The sequence below is a fragment of the Stegostoma tigrinum genome, chromosome 6 (assembly GCF_030684315.1).
Source record: "Stegostoma tigrinum isolate sSteTig4 chromosome 6, sSteTig4.hap1, whole genome shotgun sequence".
Lineage (NCBI taxonomy): Eukaryota > Metazoa > Chordata > Chondrichthyes > Orectolobiformes > Stegostomatidae > Stegostoma > Stegostoma tigrinum.
In genome coordinates this window covers 61,567,476-61,588,903 of record NC_081359.1, presented here as the reverse complement: position 1 = coordinate 61,588,903, position 21,428 = coordinate 61,567,476, and the positions used below count along the sequence as shown (strand labels likewise).

General features: G+C 42.8%; 2 protein-coding genes across 3 annotated transcripts in view; both read right to left on the bottom strand.

Annotated features, from left to right (window-relative positions):
• Window positions 1-5,160, bottom strand: part of LOC125453493 (sodium/hydrogen exchanger 2-like) — a 93,495-nt gene extending 88,335 nt beyond the window's left edge. The window contains exon 1 of one of the 2 annotated variants that reach the window (XM_048533173.2): window positions 4,466-5,160. In XM_048533173.2, the coding sequence (XP_048389130.1) occupies window positions 4,466-4,760 (295 nt within the window). In that variant the 5' untranslated portion in view covers window positions 4,761-5,160. Of the gene's footprint in view, window positions 1-3,858; window positions 3,917-4,465 lie in introns of those variants that run through there. The other variant, XM_048533174.2, reaches the window with a different exon arrangement.
• A 9,805-nt stretch (window positions 5,161-14,965) lies between these two features.
• Window positions 14,966-21,428, bottom strand: part of LOC125453616 (interleukin-18 receptor accessory protein-like) — a 62,952-nt gene continuing 56,489 nt past the window's right edge. Inside the window, exon 11 of the mRNA XM_048533390.1 lies at window positions 14,966-15,606. Within this exon, the coding sequence (XP_048389347.1) occupies window positions 15,263-15,606 (344 nt within the window). The 3' untranslated portion in view covers window positions 14,966-15,262. The remainder of the gene's footprint in view (window positions 15,607-21,428) is intronic.

Here is a 21,428-nt window from a genome sequence, read left to right as displayed (position 1 = left end):
CCGGTCTCACTGTAAATCTATGCCTTCTAGTTTTCGACTCCCTTACCCTGGGGAAAAAGACCTCGGCCAGTCACCTTTTCTATGCCCATCATGATTTTATAAACTTCTATAAAGGTCACGCCTCAACCTCAATAGTCCAGCAAAAAACACCAGCCTCTTCGGCCTCTCCCTAAAACTCAAACCCTCCATTCCCAGCAATATCTTTGTAAATCTTTTCTGTTCCCTCTCAAATTTAACAGCATCCTTCCTAAAGGAGGGTGGCCATAATTGTACACAGTATTCAAAAAGTAGCCTGACCCGAACAAGTGCAACATGACATCCCAACTCCTACACTCACTGCACTGACCAATGAAGGCAAGCATACCTAATGCCTTCTTCACCATCCTGTCTACTTGCGACTCCACTTTCAAGGAACTAGGCACCTGTATGCCACATCTCTTTGTTCGGGAACTCTTCCCATGGCCTTACAATTAACTGTGCAATTTCTGCCCTGGTTTGCCAGACCAAAAGCCAACACCGTATTTTTCTAAATTATACTTCATCTGCCACTCCTCAGTCCATTAGCCCAATATGATCAAGATCCCATTGTACTTGGAGAAAATCCTCTTCACTGTTCACTATGCCACCTACTTTGGTGTCAGTTGCAACTAAAATGGCTTCTCAGGACTCAAATGAAGCAAATCTGATTCGAGCCAAATTGTTGCTTCTGCCTAATCAGCTCACACCCATATACAACTTCTTCAAACTGCTACAGATGTGTGCAGGCTGCCAAGCTGAAGATCTTCATTGCTCTGAAGTAACTCATTCAAACAAAAATTAAGGATAGCCTTAGCAATTACAGTCAACTTATCCTTGATCAGAGGAACACATTCAGAAATGAGAGACCAGGACAAACATGTCTCGGGCAAGTGCAGATTAATTAAGGACAGCCAGGACATTGTTTTATTAAAAGCACACATTTAACAGTCTCACCTGTGTTTTTTCATAAAGTAACAAAAAGCTGAAGAATGTGCTGCAGTTGATGTAGTGTACCTGGACTTCCAAAAATCAATTACTGAGTCTAAAGTTAGGTTAAAGTTCATTAAATGTACAATGGCAACACAAAAAATTTATAGAGTGACAGGAAGCAGACAGTAGTGGTGAACAGTTGCTTTTTAAGACTGCAGAAGAGCATACAGTGCGATTCCCCATGGTCATTACAAGACCATGCTTTACTTGATTTAGATGAAATGACCTAAGTTTGGATGTGCAAAGCACAATTTCAAAAACTTGCTGTTGATACCAAACTGAGAACAATTCTGAACACTGGCAATGATATTAAGTAAACTGATTCGGACAAATTGGCAGGCGGGCATGTAGCAGATGAAATTTTGCACAATAAAGTGTGAACAGATGCATTTTTATTGGAGGAATGAGAGGAGCCAATGTAAAATAAAAAGTATAACTATAAGGGGCGTGGTGGAGCAAAGAAATATGAACATTCATGGACATAACTGGTTGATGGTCACAGGGTAGATTTAGGTCACGGTTGAACAAAGCAGACAGAATCCCAGGCTTTATAAAGAGTAGAATATTATTTAGGAAAGGAAACGTGCTGTCCTGAGCCAATTTGGCTGACATCTGACCCTAGGCCCATACAGGGGTTAGCATGCCCTCTAAAATGGCCACTCAGTATCATACAAAGTGCTACAGAAAAGGTGAAAATAAACAAATAAATTCAATAGGAAAAAGTGGACAGGTCACCTCACATTGACAGGCACTGGAAACAAAAAAGGGCACACTGCATTCAGTCAACTTTGTATAATCCTCCCAACTGGGTGCTTGTCCAAAAATGTGGCAAGTAACCCTAGACTAGTCATACGGCAGATTGACAAAATCCTATCTTACAGGCAGTCCCCAGTTATGCCTTGTCCTACTGACAGGATGCACCCATCAGAAATGGCAGCCCTGTGCTGTACAGTTTGGAACAGGTTGCCTTGGAAAGGTCACATGGCTGCATGAGAAGATGCCATGGGGGAGGGATTATTAGAATTATTAGCAGAGTGGACAAGGGTGTCACAGAAAGAACAGCGCCTGGGGAATGCTGACAGTGGAGGGGAGGGGAAGATCTGTTTGGTGATGGCATTATTGACAGAGGATGATCCTTTGACGTGGGAACTAGCGAGGCGGAAAGTGAGGACAAGGGGAACATTAGCATCACTCTGGGAAGGAGGAGAACAGGTGTGGGTGGACATGCATAAAATGGTTATGATTAATCACAGTCAATGATTGTAATTCAGGACAGCGTTGGACTAGTTTCTTGGGGTAGTGCCCCAGGCCCAACCATCCTCAGCTACTTCATCAATGGCTTTCCCTCCATCAGAACGTCAGAAGCAAGGACTGTTATAATATGTAGTTGAGTTTCTGTTGCCACTTTAAGAAAGTGGGTCAAGTGACATGGATGGTCAAGTAAGGCAAGAGTCTGAAATGGACTGAGCTGAGAAAATTCATAAAAAATATTCCCTGTTCAATGTTATGCACCATCTACCTGCTGTTCTATTTATAGTTTATAGTGAACCACAAACATAATAGGGACGTTTGCTGGTGGTTGCACAGAGTTAAGCATCAATTTATATCTCTTGTGTTCTGAAGCAGTCTGTATTCATATGCAGCAAAACATTGACAATATCTAGGCTTTATCAGAATGGTGAGCTACCGTGGCTTACAAAAATCATTTCTTGAATGAATGACTTCAGCTGACCAAATAAAAACTGAAAGAGCTGCAGGAACTGTAAATCAGGAACAAAAACAGAAATTGCTGGAAAAACTCAGCAAATCTGCCAGTATCTGTGAAAAGAAATCAGAGTTAACATTTTGGTTGAGAGACCCTTCCTCAGAACGGAGTTCTTGACCCAAGATGTTAACTCTGCTTTCTCTCCACAGATGCTGCCAGATTTGCTGAGTTTTTCCAGCAATTTCTGATTTTGACTTAAGCTGACCTACTATTCAGTTTATTGTCCCAACTGATGCCAAATGACTGTCACAGGAAGACGTGTGATTGAGTTTCTAAAGCACGGAAATATTGAATGCCCAGGACTGGTCAATTTATGGTTTACTTTTTAAGATTTAAAAATTTTTTAAAAATCAGTCCATTATATTGTATAATACTGCATAGACTAAACACCCACAAAAAGTACTCATCATTGTGCCAGAATAGGTTTTAACAAAGTGTGTATGTTTCTATAGAGAGAGAGATCTTTTCTTTTATGCTCTGTTCATCAGAGTTCACTAGCTGCAACCATCACTTTTTCACATAAATGTTTATAGTCCCTCTACATGTCCACATCTGACTACAACAATATCTGGGCTCTTCACTTCATCCCATCCAATCTCACACTCTACTGATTTTCTGATGAATTTGTGAATTAACTAAAGAGAGGTCAGTATGGTTGATGCCCTTGCTGCTGACATGCCTTTTTGATTTTTCTACATGTCTGAGTCACTGTAGAAGCTCCTGGTGCTCAAAACATTTTCTAAGGTTTCCAATTCATCTAGTTACTTCCCTCTAACTAATAATGTCATTTTTTTAAAAATTTGCCTCAATAGTGCAACCTCTTGTCTCATGGTAATAGTACTTCTGTCATTTAGTCACCATTTGTTTTTCATTCAGCACCTGCAGTATTTATTTTCCTGCTTTTTTGGGGATTACTTCCCTCATTCTTGCTCTGTGCATTCTAAATGTGCTATAGCATCTTCCAGTTCTAAGACTGACAAATCAAACCTCAAATTCTGCTGTATTGAGAGAAGAACAGTTGTTACCTTTCCCATTAGGAGATACCAACACTATCACTTCAGATTTCTAACACACACACGTTTTACCTTTTTGTAGGTGAACCATTGTTCTCCCCAAATATATAATCGTTGAAAGATCCATTCTAGTGGTGATCATGGTCTTATCGCGCGGGCGAGGGAGAAGCCTCCTTTTAAAAAGACATTCAATGCTGTAGAGATAGTAGGAACTGCAGATGCTGGAGAACCTGAGATAACATGGTGTCCAGCTGGATGAACACAGCAGGCCAAGCAGCATCAGAGGAGCAGGAAAGCTGATGTTTCAGGCCTTGACCCATCTTCAAAGAAATGGCTACAGTGCTGTAGCATTTCTTCTAGAATTTCGGAATTATGCCAATGCTATGACTTTAAAATTATTCTATTTAATTTGCATGCAACTTTCCCCTTTGCAAATTTCCGGGAATATAATTCACTTTGGTTTACCTGTGTAATGAGGCGAAGTTACATTTAAACGGAAAGTAACAGGTAGATTTATGGCTAGCTAATGAAAACGGAATGGAATTTAACCTGTTTACACTGGGATTCTTGTTTAATATTAAAAGGGATAAGCAGTGTAACAGTAACGTAATGTACTCAAATCACACGGTAAATGTACGCATTCCAGCCGTGGTGTCAGGTTCTGATATTGCAGACTTACCAATCTTAGCTAAGGAAGCCAACAGTATCCAGAGGGTGATTTCAAAGGGAATCTGCACATGGTAATAATCCAGAGAAAACACACTGAGCCGTTCTTCCTGGTTTGTAAAACTTCTCGAAAGGTGATTCTTGGAAGAATCTAGATGCTGGTTGCCATCTTCTATCTTCTGACCATTGAGAGTCGAATCGTTTCCAGAAGAGGCCACAACATTGTTTAAAAGGTAAACAAGCAAAATAAAATATACAGGGAGTAACAAACAGCAGAGCTCCCGGATATCCCGAGACCAAGCAGCCATAGCTACAGTGTAACTATTTTAAAAATAAAACTTCTTTATCACAAAGTATCAAGCAGGTGACTGCACATTATTTTAAACAAGGGTTCTTAGCTTTAGAGTCAGTTCATGCTCTGATAAATCTCCCAGGCCTCACACGAGCTGTTTTGATCTTCTGAACCGGTTCAACAGGTAGAACAACTAGCGCCGGCCAATGAATGTGTTTACCGGTTACTTCCCTGCTCCAATTATACCTGATCGTCCCTCACAGAATCTACAAGCGAAATCAAGTTCCGTCGGGAACAGACAGCAAGCTCAATCTGGGCGATGCATAACCAGTTGCAGTCTTTGTAATGCATCCTTACTGGGGAAGATCTTGCACACCACTCCCTTAATTACCTCGAACACTTTTCCAACTGCATGACTCAGTTTCGCCCTCAGGTTCAAACAACCTGTGGCGGCAGAAACTACTCCCGCTTTCGGGAAGTCGATGCCAGTCAGAGAATGCAGAAATCTTTATAATAGAACCAGTTCACAAAGGCCATTCATTGGCACAGCCAGTGCTTCGAGTTTCGAGAAAGTAACCTCAGTATTATGATTAGAGTCATAGAGCTGTACAGAACGGGAACAGACTCCACTCATCCATGCCAATTCGATATCCTAAATTAATTTAGTCCCGTTGGCCCATAATTCTCGAAACCTTATCAGAGATAATGGGAACTGCAGATGCTGGAGAATTCCAAGATAATAAAATGTGAGGCTGGATGAACACAGCAGGCCAAGCAGCATCTCAGGAGCACAAAAGTTGACGTTTCGGGCCTAGACCCTTCATCAGAGAGGGGGATGGGGAGAGGGAACTGGAATAAATAGGGAGGGGGAGGCGGACCGAAGATGGAGAGTAAAGAAGATAGGTGGAGAGAGTATAGGTGGGGAGGTAGGGAGGGGATAGGTCAGTCCAGGGAAGACGGACAGGTCAAGGAGGTGGGATGAGGTTAGTAGGTAGCTGGGGGTGCGGCTTGGGGTGGGAGGAAGGGATGGGTGAGAGGAAGAACTGGTCCGTGACTCCCTTGTTCGCTCCACACTGCCCTCCAACCCCACCACACCCGGCACCTTCCCCTGCAACCGCAGGAAATGCTACACTTGCCCCCACACCTTCTCCCTCACCCCTATCCCAGGCCCCAAGATGACATTCCACATTAAGCAGAGGTTCACCTGCACATCTGCCAATGTGGTATACTGCATCCACTGTACCCGGTGCGGCTTTCTCTACATTGGGGAAACCAAGCGGAGGCTTGGGGACTGCTTTGCAGAACACCTCCGCTCAGTTCGCAACAAACAACTGCACCTCCCAGTCGCAAACCATTTCCACTCCCCCTCCCATTCTCTAGATGACATGTCCATCATGGGCCTCCTGCACTGCCACATTGATGCCACCCGAAGGTTGCAGGAACAGCAACTCATATTCCGCCTGGGAACCCTGCAGCCATATGGTATCAATGTGGACTTCACAAGTTTCAAAATCTCCCCTTCCCCTACTGCATCCCTAAACCAGCCCAGTTCGTCCCCTCCCCCCACTGTACCACACAACCAGCCCAGCTCTTCCCCCCCACCCACTGCATCCCAAAACCAGTCCAGCCTGTCTCTGCCTCCCTAACCTGTTCTTCCTCTCACCCATCCCTTCCTCCCACCCGAAGCCTCCGCTTGGTTTCCCCAATGTAGAGAAAGCCGCACCGGGTACAGTGGATGCAGTATACCACATTGGCAGATGTGCAGGTGAACCTCTGCTTAATGTGGAATGTCATCTTGGGGCCTGGGATAGGGGTGAGGGAGGAGGTGTGGGGGCAAGTGTAGCATTTCCTGCGGTTGCAGGGGAAGGTGCCGGGTGTGGTGGGGTTGGAGGGCAGGGTGGAGCGAACAAGGGAGTCACGGAGAGAGTGGTCTCTCTGGAAAGCAGACAGGGGTGGGGATGGAAAAATGTCTTGGGTGGTGGGGTCGGATTGTAAATGGCGCAAGTGTTGGAGGATGATGCGTTGTATCCGGAGGTTGGTAGGGTGGTGTGTGAGAACGAGGGGGATCCTGTTAGGACGGTTGTGACTTTCCCCCCACAGTGATCGAGAACACCCTTGACTGCGTCTCCTGTATTTCCCGCAACACATCCCTCACACCCCGCCCCCGCCACAACCGCAGTGCAGATTCAGTGCAGGGTCACACAGCACTGCTTTCTCTGTTTGAATCCCTTCCCATGTGGTCACTGCCATTGTATTTGTCTGCTTTCCTCCTTTTTTAAAGTGCTGTTGCTTTGATCTTTTTCCCCTCCAAAATTCCAAAACAAAGCAACACCTTATAAAACACTAATTAGTGTTCCTAGAATTTGAGGAAATCAGCTCCAACACTGAAAATATCTCAAAAAAGGAACAGCTCTTAAGACACAATATTTTTCCTGTCCTCCATCTTGGATTACCCAGAATCCTCAGCTACCAGACCTGCCAAGTTTCTACAGCATTTTCTGTTTTTATGTCAGATTTTTGTTTTTATAAAGAAGACTGGACTAATAAAGACAGAAGGGATCTTATTCTATTGATGAGAATTTTAGGTGTGAAAATTGTGTTTCTGTGAAGAAATCAGCAAGCAAAGTTGTGACATTATGTTTTGAAATGGCAACAGGAATGCATAACGATTAATCCTGAAACTGTTCAACATAATTGGAAGCCTAACATCTTTTGCTTCACCGTGCAGCTTCAGCAAAAACAGCCCCAGAGCTGAACACTTGAATTTGGAAGTTACTTTCCCATGTGTCCTGCTTCAACGTTAGCTTCATATCTCTTAATTTCTGTATCTAATTGGCCAGCCTACACTTTATGGGAGATATGCGTGGAAAGTTCTTTACGCAGAGGTTGATGGGTGCCTGGAATGCGTTGCCAGCAGAGGTGGTAGACACAGACACAATAGTGTCTTTTAAGATGAATCTAGACAGGTACATGGATAGGCAGGGAGAAAAGGGGTGCAGACCCTTAGAAAATAGATGACAGGTTTAGACAGAGGATCTGGATCGGCACAGGAGGGCCGAAGGGCCTGTTCCTGTGCTGTAATTCTCTTTGTTCTTTGTTCTTCTTAGAGTCACAGAGATGTACAGCACTGAGAAAAAAAAACCTTTCAGTCCAACTCGTCCATGCTCACAAGACATCCTAAATTAATCTAGTCCCATTCTTGTACAAAACAATACAATACACTAATTACTTGCAATCCTATCTGAATGGTTAGTGAAGCCTCTTCTGGAGTACTGTATCCAGTTCTGGTTGCTCTGTTATAGGAAAGATATTATTAAGCTGGAGAGAGTTCAGAAAAGATTTACTGGGAGAATTTGAGTTATGAGGAGAGGCGGGATAGGACTAGGTTAGAACTTTTTTCACTGGAACATAGGAGGTTGAGGTGTCGCCCTATAGAGGTTTATTAAATCATGAGGTGGGTAGATAAGGTGAATGGCAGACCGAAAGGTGAGAGATTTCAAGACCAGACAGCATATTTTTAAGGTGAGAGGAGAAAAATTTTAAAAAGACATGAGGGGCAACTGTTTTACACAGACAGTAGTTCGTGTGTGGAATGAACATCCAGAGGAAATGGTGGATACAGGTACAGTTATAACATTTAAAAGACACTTAGATAAGTACTTGAATAAGAAATGTTTGGGGGTATATGGACCAAGTGCAGATGGGTGGGACTAGTTAGTTTGGGATTGTGGTCAACATGGACAGGTTGGAGCAAAGGGACTGTTCCATGCGGAATGGCTCCATGATTCCATAAGCTATACAGAGGAACTTTTACAGATTAAGGGTACAACTTTTGGTTCGAGTCTCATATGAGAAGCAACTGTTTTAGTTACCACTGATTTTAGTAAAATGCTCAGGCCCAAGCCTGATGGCATCAAGTTCGTTGGGAAAGATTCGCTTTGTCGACATTTTTCGATTGCGTGTTGACCAGGGAGCAATTCCACAATTCTACAAGGCCCCCCCATTGCCATTTGTCTTATGTCAAAAGTAGGGGCAGAAATCAGAAAGCTGGAAAGTGAAGTAATCATGAAACCAGAACAGTTTGTGGAATGGGTCCTACTGACTGTGAAGCCTGATGCATGGCTCACCCTTGTGGGGGTTTTAAACTAATGGTAAACCGCTTCTCACAGCTGGAAAAATACCCAATCCCTCACTTGTACACAAAGCTAGTGGAGGGGCCTGACCTTCCTTGGGTTGGTGAATTATTACAGAAATTTGATATGTAACCTGGCCTCTAACCTGGCATCCTCATATCTACAATTGGAAAAATGTCAGCCTTAGAAATGGCCTTATAGCCGAGACATAGCCTTGTCTTGATGTTGGCACACTATGATCCCAAGTGAGATCTGGTGCTGACATGCAATGCCTCTCCATACAGCATCAGGGTAGTGTTGGCTCAAGATGGCCCGATGGAGAGGAATTTCCAATAATGTATGATTCCTGGATATTGGCTGATGTAAGAGTGCCAGGATAGAGAAGGAAGGTTTGGTGGTCAGCTTTGGTGTGAGCAAATTACACCAACATGTTTACAGATGTAAATTTGTAATAGTGACAGACCACAAACTCCTGCTACTTTGCTCTAAGAGGACAAGGCCGTGCCACCCATAGCTTCAGGTTGAAAACAGTGATGGGCTCTAAGTGCATACAATTACAAGGTTGAGCACCTTCTGGGAAGCTAAGGAGCAAATGCAGATACCTTGAGCTGCCTCCCACTGGCAGATGCAACATCGGTGGTGCCGTCATGGGAAGAATCTGTTCTGATTTTAAACTTTCTGGTCACCGCTGACAATACTAGACAGTGGAGGCAAAAATGTCCAGTCTTAAGGGCCATCACTTTGTAAGTAGGCTAAAGAAACAACCTACAGCTTCACTCAATACCAAACTACTCCAGTTCCTTTTCAATTACTGACCACCGCTCATGCAACTGCAGGCATAGCTTCGGCAATGTTGTTGTTGGGGAGAAGACTCTGCACCAAATTAAATCTGAGCTTCCTGGACTTGGGAGGAAGAATGAAACGGCATCAGGAAATTCAGTGCCAGATACAAGACTCGTCTAAGTGAGAGAGGCACGCTGGATGATGAAGTTTGGTGCCAAACCACAGAAATAGCCCTGCATGGGTAAGAGGCATGGATGACACAAAATCAGGTCCCATGACATACAAAGTTCAGGTAGGTGAGGTGGTCCTGAACAAGATGTGAACCATATGGAAGCTGCAAACTCACAAATAGGGCAGAGATAAAATGTACTCAGCACCTCAGAATATCCAGAAAGGCTGTCAGAATGCATATGTTCTCCTTCTCTGTCTACTGTTGAAGAAACCTCGGAGTCTAAGATGAATACAGAGAATATCACAGCCTTGATGCCTTTACTACCTGAAGAAGAGGAGGAATTTATTTCTTGAAGCTCCCGACACAAGAGGCAAGCTATGGTCTTGTACTGCTGCCCGTGTCCGAGGCTGATTCGTTGGAACTGGACCCTGTGCAAAAATGCCCCAGAAAAGGCTACAAGAAAATGAACAGGCCACACTTAGATGGTGAAGGGATATAGTGACTATAATAAGGTCAGACTTCATAGAATATGACTTCCCTGATTGGGGATATTATCTAGTCTAATCAGGGATCCCTGGCTGACAGATATAAATAGGAGTGTCAGAGTTCTGTTCACTCTGGGAGCTAGTTCTCAGCAAACTGCATCAGCATCAAGTTCTATGCACGTATGAACAAAAGGTGACTTTGTGATGGGAAACTGGTCTCGGTGGATTATTTCACTTGCCACAATTGGTATGCATTGGTTGCACCATCTTATTATATAACACATAGAGACAGTAACATAAACCCAATGGACATGGCAGAACCTGCTGGAGGCGAGTTCTCGGTCAAGTCAAAGGGGGCTTGCTGTCTATCATGGGGTGCCATACCATCAGTCACAGGCACAAACTGTACACTGTCCTTTAAATCCATTCTGGTCAGTCATCTGTTTGGGACCCTCAAGGTCCAGGGATCTGTCCCAGTTCAGTTCAGGATGGGTGGATGTGTTCAGTGGTCAGTCCTGGGGGACTAGCCCAAGCAGTTATGGAAATCATGTATCTCTAATCTGGGCACAGAACACAGCAGCCAGGGCTCTGCTCAGACATGTCTAGGGACTACTCATCAGAATCGGTCACAGGTCAGGGATGATTACAGTCCTGGGTGACCATCTATTAATATTTCTAAAGAGTTGGGGGTGAGTCTGTTTGGGGCTGTGGGCACCAATAACAGAAGGGTTGGGTCAGTCACGACTGGGCAGGGAAAGCAGAGGCATTTATGGGTGTGGGGATAAGAATGGTGATGGGGGACAATCTCAAATTGAATGGGGAGGAACTAGGAACAGCATCAAGGACATCGTAGACTATGGAGAGGGGTAATTGACTGAGACCACAACTGAGGTTAGTGTAATGCAGCAGGGTGGGCATCATCAAGGTATAATGTTGAGACTCAAGGAACATAATGGTTGGTGAAGTTCAATGTGGTAGTTCTGGTTTGTTGGAGGTAATGTAAGGTGACATATGACATTGAGGTTGGGCCTGATGCCAATGATATGCAGCATGATCTGTGTTTCCAGCCACCACTTACCCTTCTCTGGAGGCAAGGTATGACTAGAAATTGGCTGGAACTCAGCCCAGGGTGAGCTGGGTAAATGTCAGGTTGATGACTGAAAGTACGGGAACATGTTTGTTGGACAATAGTATGGTATAACCACCAAAGCATGCAGCTGCTCTTTGCAAGTTGCCAATACATTGGATGTGCAATTATTGCATTGCCTGTTCCTTATGCATTCAGTTTCCAGGTATTTAGTGGTCACAGAGTGGTCTCTTATCAGAGAGATGAGTGGTAGTGATTTAACCTAATGGTTACCATGCCTTAGGCAAGGGGAGAGTTTGAGAAGGTGAGTCATCCATGATAACCTCAGTTGGTGTGGGAATTGAACCCATGCTGTTTTCATCCCTCTGCACCACAAGCCAGCCAACTGAGCTAACCAGTGCCTGCATATAGTATCTAGCCTTGGCTCCATCTCCTGGCCATCAGCGAGGCTCAGTGATGAAGCACGCTTCATATGGCCCAGTAGGTTGGGATGGCATTGTGCCAGTTGCTGGAATGGGACCTGAGAGGTGCAGAAGTGGGAGATCATCATCTCCCAGTGGCTGTGAAGCACTGAAGTTCTGTGTGATTGGCTCCTCCCAGGGAGTGATGGGTGACATGCGTGGGATCAGTGAACCTTGTAGGCACAAGTGCATCAGGACAGTAACTGAAGCCATCCGTGTGAGGTCACATCAGTTCATTTTGCTGCTCCTAGACAAGGATGGTTGGATTCATCAACAGGGCAAGGTTGCACTTAATTAATATTCAGATACTCATTGTTACCACTTCCTGGAGATGTGTATGCACTACCCTGGCACCTCCCATGATTCCTACATCCTGGAACTCTCTCATGTACCTGGTGCATTTAAAGGACCAGGAATCTTGTAAGGTTAGTTACAGGGGAACATGGGCTATCGACTGTTTTAAGGGCTCTTGACACAATTGGGCTACCTGCTGACTGATGGGGAGGACATGCCTAATACTGTTCATGCCTCAAGCAGATCCACTGCTTGGATCAGTCTGGGGTAGGTGACCCTCCAGTATATTCCTGACAGACTGTGCCTCATTATCCTAGTGTGCTGTGCTCTGCACGACTAGAGTTGGCAATGTATGAGGCAATGTCCTGGATGCTGAAGAACTGGGCAAATGGGAGAAATCTTCCCATAAGGAGACAAAGACACTGGGGAGAAGGGAGCTGATATTGTTCATTACAGTTCTCAACTGCATTGGACACTAAACGCCACACAGAACCTTATTGGCACCTGTTTCCAGTAGAAGAGAGTTGGGTGCAGCTGACAGTTGTTAACTGTTCCATCTTTTTGTTCACGATTTCTAAATTTGGTTGTAGGACCTCTGTTGGCTTTGTTTTGGTTCCCACATGTAAATAAACGCTCATGATATTGTCTTTGTATTTGTCTGATTGTTTGTCTTTATTTGCTAATCCTCTACTGGACAATGGCAAGACATGGCCCTGCATAGATCAATGGTGTCAGGGCATCACTGAAATAAAGGCTAGTTATATGGCTTTGGGGCTGATGGGCCATGACATCACCAGTGAAGGTAAATGTTAGTTTGCTACTACTTGTCCGGGCGCATGGTGGCCTTTCAAAGATGGCATGGATGCAAGATTCACCAGTCTTTGGGTGGATATCTGGTGAGTTATTCTGGGAAATGCAATGTAAAGATGGGACAGAACTCAAATGTGAGAGATGCCATAACAGCTGGTAGGCAATTAATACAGCAAGTTTGGTGAGAGAACTGCCTTAACAATCCCTTCAACAAACATGACTCAGCTAAAAAAACATAATATTCAGCCTTACGTTTTTCACATCTTTCTATGTCCTTATTCCAACTTCTCAAATTTGGGCTAAAATATTTGGTAAGATGGGGCCAGATACAGATTTTTAATCTGCTTCAATGTGTAGACATCAGTGAACATATAAGTTCACCAAAGTCAATTGCATTTATTTGTCTCTGTGTCATTTCCTATCTCACAAGAATGGAGAAAAGTAATCAACTGAGACCATGCCCTTTTACTTACTTTGTACAATATTATTTTATCAAGTTGCTTTGTGCTTTAAGAAAAATATCATCAAAAACAGAACACAATCAAAATATCACAACAGGAAGTTGAGAATGAATACAATAATACAACAAAACTTGGGGCGGCACAGTGACTCAGTGGTTAGCACTGCTGCCTCACAGCGCCAGGGACCCAGGTTCAATTCCTGCCTCGGGCGACTGTCTGTGTGGAGTTTGCACATTCTCCCCGTGTCTGCGTGGGTTTCCTCTGGGTGCTACGGTTTCCTCCCACAGTCCAAAGATGTGCAGGTTAGGTGGATCGGCCATGCTAAATTGCCCATTGTGTTCAGGGGTGTGTGGGTTATAGGGGGATGGGGGGATGGGTCTGGGTAGGATGCTTCAAGGGGCGGTGTGGACTTGTTGGGCCGAAGGGCCTGTTTCCACACTGTGGGGAATCTAATCTCAAAAACTATACAGAAATCGTTTTAACTTATTCTAATGTAAAGTCACCACAGCATCTCAAACTATAAATAGAAAGTCTTCAAACAATGTAGCATCATTCACAACGTCAAGACACCCCAATACACTTTACAGCATTGAACTGCACCTTTCAAATGCAGGAGACACAGCAATGTGAGATTGAACATACAACCTGTTTTAGTGATTTCAATTGAAAGAGAAACATTGACTAAGAAAACTGGGATAACTCCCGGGCTTTTCTTTGAAAGAGCCTTATGGGGTATTTAGGTACATCTGACAGAGCAAACAAGGTTTCAATTTATCATGTGATCCAAACGTCAGCACATCTGACAGGGTAGAACTCCCTCAGCAACTAAACTGGAGTGTCAACCTACCTACAGCTCGGTCCTCAGGTGTCTGGAGTGCAACCTGAACCCACAATCTTTAGACTCAGGAGCATAAACACTACTGAATTTTTAAACTCTCCCCCAAGGGTATTGCTGGCTAGGCCTGCATTTCTAGCTCATTTCTAACCGTCCTTGAGAAGGTGGTGCTGAACTGCCTTCTTGAAGACAACTGAATGCCTACTTCAGAAGACAATCAAAGGGGAATCAAATTGCTCTGAATGTGGCATCATAAATAGTCCAGTTGAAGACAACTGATCTCCTGCCGTAAAGGACATTAAGGTTTAATACAATCCAGGTTCATGGTTACAGGTAATAGTTTTTCATGCTAGATTTTTAGCATGGCATCCATGGTCAGATCTGAATTGAAAACCGCCAGATCAAGTCCAGCCCTCTGAAGTACTATGCCAGTAACATAACTACCACACTGTCAGACCCATTATTGAGCCATGAATGACGTTGTGAAGTTTAATGCAATAAGAACAAGACTAATACAGAGATAATAGCAACTGCCAATGCTGGAGAATCTGAGATAACAAGGTATGAAGCTGGATGAACACAGCAAGCCAAGCAGCATCAGAGGAGCAGGAAAGTTGATGCTTCGGGTCGAGACCCTTCTTCTAAAATGTCGACTTTCCTGCTCCTCTAATGCTGCTTGGCCTGCTCTGTTCATCCAACTTCACACCATGTAATCTAAGAGCAAGACTGAGTTTGTGTATTCCATATGCATTTGACAAGATATATACAATACAATAATACAATTAAATAGAAATACAGAAGGCATACAGTGACGCAAAAACTTCAGTTGGGTCATTTGACCTAACCGATTAACTCTGATTTCTCTCCACAGATGCTGCCAGACCTACTGAGTTTTTCCAGCAAGTTCCATTTTATTTTTCTGATTTCCAACATCTGCAGTGCTTCCAGTTCTTGTACACTGCGGTGAGGTCCAAGTTTGTCAATTAGGCTGCAGGTTTCAGCTGAAAACCTGATTTTTAACAATATCATTCTTCTTCACTGGCATATGGTATCTGAGCATCTTCCAGAACTTTGAGGATGGGGGGAAAGACTTCTTTCCTTTCCACGTTATCTCTGGTAACACTGTGATGGCTTTCTTTACACTTTCGGGAAGATCCACAATGTCAGGTAGAGAGCGGAATTTTATCAAAATCACCTTGGTTTTGTAATTATCAAGCATGCCCTTGACTCCTGTCTGCAGTTCAAAAACCCTTGAATCAGTCTGTGCAATATAATTTGGGCTGAGGACTATTATTATTCTCCTGCTTCTTTTTATACATGAAATAACATCTTCTGTGTAAACTGCACAAAGAAAAGAAACAATGACACATATGACTATTTCATGCATGACAATGTAAAGTTTACTTAATTCTACAGTACTGTACACTCATCATCTTTTGTTTGATCTCCAGCAGAAGGGAATAAAAGTAAATTCATGTTTGGTGGAGCTGGCTCAGATAAGGTTCTGTTTAATATTCACAATGATGTCAATGCAATGTTTATGCCTATTAAAAGGAGAAGATAACTCTACAGATATGTTCCATCACTTTATTTTTGTTGAAGAACCAAGGAGCTAACATCTCTCAGGCTTTTCTTCCAACTTTTTTCATAGAATCATAGAATCCCTACGGTGTGGAAACAGGCCCTTCAGCCCAACAAGTCCACACTGACCCTCAGAGCATTCCATGCAGACCCATCCCCCTACAGCCCACCTAATCTACACATCCTTGAACACTATGGGCAATTTAGTATGGCCAATACACCTAGCCTATCTTTGGACTGTGGGAGGAAACCGGAGCATGTTCATAGCAAACTGAAGATTCATTGTGAGCTGGTGTATCTTCTGAGCTATAATTTCCAAACGTGTACATACCATAAGTGGGAGCAACATGGCTGAGCATTAATAGTTACCTTCCCTGTTGGAATAGTTCACTTTAAAAACAACACAGGATACTGCTTTACACATCTGTTGTTTCTGCTGGGTGTAAAACTATCACACTACAAGCCTTTATTCTCCAAGTTAAAGCAACTGAATAAGCTTAAATTCAATATACACAAAACAAAAATAAAGCATTCCAGGACAAATAATTTAATTAATACAAAAAGCGATTCAATTGACTAAAATAACACAGTGTGGAGCTGGAGGAACACAGCAGGCCAGGCAGCATCAGAGGAGCAGGAAAGTTGATGTTTCGTTTTGGGACCCTTCTGGCCCGCTGTGTTCCTTTGGCTCTATATTGTGTTATCTTGGATTCCAGCATCCAAAGTTCTTTCTATCACTTCACTCTAAGCAAGGTTAAACATACAACAGCAAACAAGAATGAATTCTAATTATAAAAATTGATTTGCATTTAGAACTGTTTCTATATCTTTCTTAATTGCTCATACAACAAAAGACTGAATCTACCCTCCCCATCAATATTGTACGAGCAATAATTCACCAGTGTTTTGCTTTCTCGAGTGATTTGCAGTTCCAGAGGTAATTTCAATTTACTACAGCAAAAGCTTCATGTTTTTAATTATTGCTTCTATTTCTAATTTATTACTGAGATTTTAAAATCATACACGTAATAATTTAGTCTGTCATAACATTGTTAGCAATTCAGAAGATTAACTACGCAATATATTATAACAATATATTAGCAAACACAAACTCAGATAATAGTTTAAGGTAAAAAAGATTGTTGGAAAATTGCTCCCACCAGACATATATAATTCCACAAATTCTCATGGGTAATACATTTTGCTATAAAGAACATGGAGAGACAGTATGAAATAAGGGGCAATGTTTGTTTTTGCTGCGTGGCTGATCCAAAGACTTCACCAATTAGAAGTCAATGCTGCAGACGAAAATAAAATCAGCAGGAACGCTGATAAGGGTACAATTCTAAATGGTGTGCAGGAGCATAGAGACCTGGTGATCAAAGATGTCAGGACAGATAGAGAACGCAGTTAATGGAGCATGCAGAATTATGGGCTTCAATAATTGAAGCAGTGTACAAAAGCAAGTAGGTAAAGTTTTCAAAATCATGAGGGGTCTGAACAAGATAGATAGGGAGAGACTCTTCCCACTTAAATAGGGACGCAGAAACAGAGGCCACAGATTTAGTATTTTGTGAAAGAAACAAAGGCAAGGTAAGAAAAATATTTTTTCACATAGTGAGAGTGGTTAGGATCTGGAAAACACTACTTGGAAATATGGTCGAGGCTGGTTTAATTGAGGCATTCAAGGGGGCATTAAATGATTATTTAAAAATAAATAACATACAAGTTACAGAGAAAGGGTAAGAGGTTAGCACTAAGACAAAAGGTCAGAGAGTTAATGTAGACATGATAGGTTAAATGGCCTGTTTCTGCTCAGTAACAATCTATGGTTCATGGTGCTGTAATAGTCCCAAAGGGCCATATAGCTTCTTTCTCAGTGAGAAATGATTGGTGGTGTTGTCACCTGAGAATCAAACTGCTTCAGGCAAGAAATAAGGTCAACAGGACAAGAACCTCATTGTGACTTCAGCCAGTTTGCGAACTGAATCTGTGCTCTTGGTGTCAGTCTGCATTGCAAATCAGCCATCCAGCCAAGTGAGCTAACCAACTCCCAGTGTCCCATTTTGCTGCTGTAACCATTTATGTAACCATTTCCTCAGGGCCAATCTTTTGTTTCTAAATTGTTGTGTTACTGTACCTTTTTGCTTTGAACTGTTGTGCTCTGTTTTATTTAAGTTCTGTCCTGTCATCTATCTGATTACAGATCTTCCTCTTTGTTCTTTCTTTGATATTTTGCCTCTTACCTTTTCATTCTCTAGCTTTACACTGCAAATAATGTTATATTCGTAAGTCCCAGTTCTAAAGAAAGGCCACTGATAAAAATTTTAACTTTGTTTCTCCATAAATATTGCTGAGCAGATCTAACATTTCTACTCACAACTTTGTACCATTGACCTAAACACTGTGCTTGTGAATAATAAAAGAGGACTTGATGAGGCTTACACAGGAAACAGCAAACATTATTATGATTGCACTGAACATGAGCCCTCCAGCATTATTCTGGAATGATCTAAATAGCTTTGGCAGCCAGGATAGTATTAATGGACCAAAATCTGTGCAGGTTCCATTTGGCACAAAATCAACAAGGTGCTCCCAGAATTTCCTAGATGCTCATTTTGAGAAAATGAGATCACATTCTTGTTTCTCTGCAAAGCTATTAACCCTAATGTAAAATCTCACATGGAGCACTGCAATCAAGCAGCTTAATTAATCATGGAACAAAACAACAGAATCATTCTTCAACTGAACGATTTAATGCTCTTGGCCTTCTTTTTTACTTGGTTTCAATTGACTGTTTCGATTTGCCCTTGCTAGGGGTAAGACTGACAAGCAATCCACATGGGCGTCTTCTACTCTGGTGGAATTTACTCAATTTGTAACAACTTAAACTGAATTGCAAGTCATTTAAAGTGTCTTTAGCAGCAGTATAAAATACAGAACTCAATCAGCATTTAGTTAACAGCTCACCAATCTAAGTATCAATGAATAATGCTAGATTATGTGAAATCAGCAGGAACTTGCCACTCTGACTTGGGGAGGACTTCTCTGTGTGGAGACTTCTTTGGGGGATGAATGGACTTTTGAGTAAATGTATAAGATCAGGTACTCCAGTGGGTACAGTACACATACTTTGTGTTCAATTCCACTTAGATTACGTTGATGTCTAGGAGGAAATTGTGCAAAATCTCCACATCAAGTGTTTCTCCTGTCTGAACCTGTCACAAAGTGATGCCAAAATCTCATAACTCGTATTTCTCTTTGTTTGCCAACTGACTTACATATTTCCACCATCTCTGATTTTATATTAGATTTCAAGAAATTGGGGATTTTATTTAATATTCCTATAGCGTCTTGATACTAATCCTGATGGAATTATCGTCACAGCTTCCAAATGAGAATCAAAATTATTACGAACTGAGTTGTTTTCACTTTGAAATCCAAAATTTTGAGTTAAACTAATGCACTTTATTAGACATTACAAGTGCAACCAGCTTCAAATGTCCTGAGGACCTTTTCCTAGATGACAATATTTCACAATATACACAAGCCTAAAATCCAGTAGCTGACAGAATGATAAGCACATGTAAATTCTTATTCCTGTATAACATAAAACCAATGATCTCCTGTTTATGATATCCATATTAATTGTGGTGCCTTACATTCTTCCAATAACTAACTCTCCCTTCAGAATAACAGAGGGTTTTCTTTTGGCTACACCCAAGTGTGTTGAGCATGCTGGGGACAATTACAACATGAGGCCAAGCAAATCTTTTTGTGATATCCTACCAAATATATCTCATTAACTACCTACCCATCCCAATGAAGTCCCTCATGTCTGATTCTGGCCCAATCTTGCCACACACTGTTCCCAGAACAAGTTGCCACTCAACTGGAAGTCCCAGAATTGCTGGCATCCCTTGTGCCGGCACCATCTTCAAAAGCTCGTTCTGTATCGCGACAAACACCATTAACCAACAGATGCCTTCGATGGTTCCTGGGATTTACCACAGGAATGGAAAATGGGGAAATTGTCACCCCACCTTTGCAGGATGTGACCTGGAGGTCCTGCTGGACAGTGCAGTACATATACTGGGCTTTCTTTTCTCTCAGGACCAGCAGTCAAGGCTATGACACCAGACGGTGTCAATCTGGCCCATGGTTGTCTCCCATGTTAAAGCACTCTCAGCCATCTGCAGTTCTGTAGGAAAAACATCAATGACTACTTACCGTTTTCCCTCTGAAACCTCACTTGCTCTATCTCTGCTCCTGTACCCATCTCAAACCAAGACTTATGATCTACCCCTTCCATTATTGTCTGCAACATCTTCTCTCACTTACTTTCACCCACCCCAACACCCAATGCCACTAACTATGCTTGCTTCTGAGCTGCCAAATCGATCACTAGGATGCACCAAAAATAATAGCTTTCATCTCCCTAATACCCGCCTCGCTGTCGTTTCGGGAAAAAGCAAAAACAGCCCACAGAAAAGCAGAAAGAATCAAGATGGGCGGTAAGCTGCCTACATTCAGCTCCTCATCCTTTTTATGGAGAATGTGTACCTTCCCCTGAGCAGCAGACCAAATGCCTCCAAGCCCTTAGACTGGTATTGGAGGCTGCCCTTGACTTACTGCTGTGATCCTCTTTGACTTGACTGAGGCCTGCTGACAAGCACAGCAAACCTCATGCCTTTGTGTTTGTGTTAAACAGCAAGTCATTACAGCAGTTAAGGAGCCTGGTTTCTCTGAGTGAGTGGGCAAAGAGCAATGCAATTCACAGCAAGGATTCTGTGAGTATTCAGGCAGGCTCAGAGTGAGTGAGTGAGTGCTGTGACAGTGAACAAAGAGCCTAGAGATACAGCCTGGACCAGTCCATCAGCTGGGGCTGAGTCTCCACGCACTGTATCCTTGCTACAGCATTACAATAAGAATTCCTGGCACAGTCTGGGTAGCTTACTGTAAGCGGATCAGAAATGTGTCATGAGGTTTCCTCGAGGCTATCACATATTGGATGTCCAACATCAGTAGACATGAGATGCATGTGGCCAGTACCCTTGGAACAAACCCTAAGATATTGGTAGAGATACTAAGAATGTCAATGCTGGAGTCTGAGGTAATAGTGTGGAGCCAGAGGAACACAGCAGGCCCAGGCAGCATCAGAGGAAGGGTCCCGTCCCAAAACGTCAGCTTTCCTGCTCCTCTGATGCTGCCTGGGCTTGCTGTGATCCTCCGGCTCCACACTGTATTACATAAGATAGTGTGGCTGGTGTCTAACATAGAGGTCCTTCAGCACAAGCAGTGACCTGAATTAGACAGCTATCTGCACTGACTTCCATTTCAGGTTTTCTCAATGTCTAGATTGTTGGGAAATTTTGGGAAGAAGCTGAATATTAATGAGCCATACTGTGTGAACAAGGTGTTCAACAAGCAATAATTCCCTTGTAATTGGAAACTCACCACACATTTGTGAAAAGCATAAAAGCTGGAGTGAGATGCTCCTGACGTCAAGATTGGTTTCACTGAATTTGTTCAATTCTGTCATAAATCCTGTAATAGACCACTTCACTCAGGGCTTTCAATTA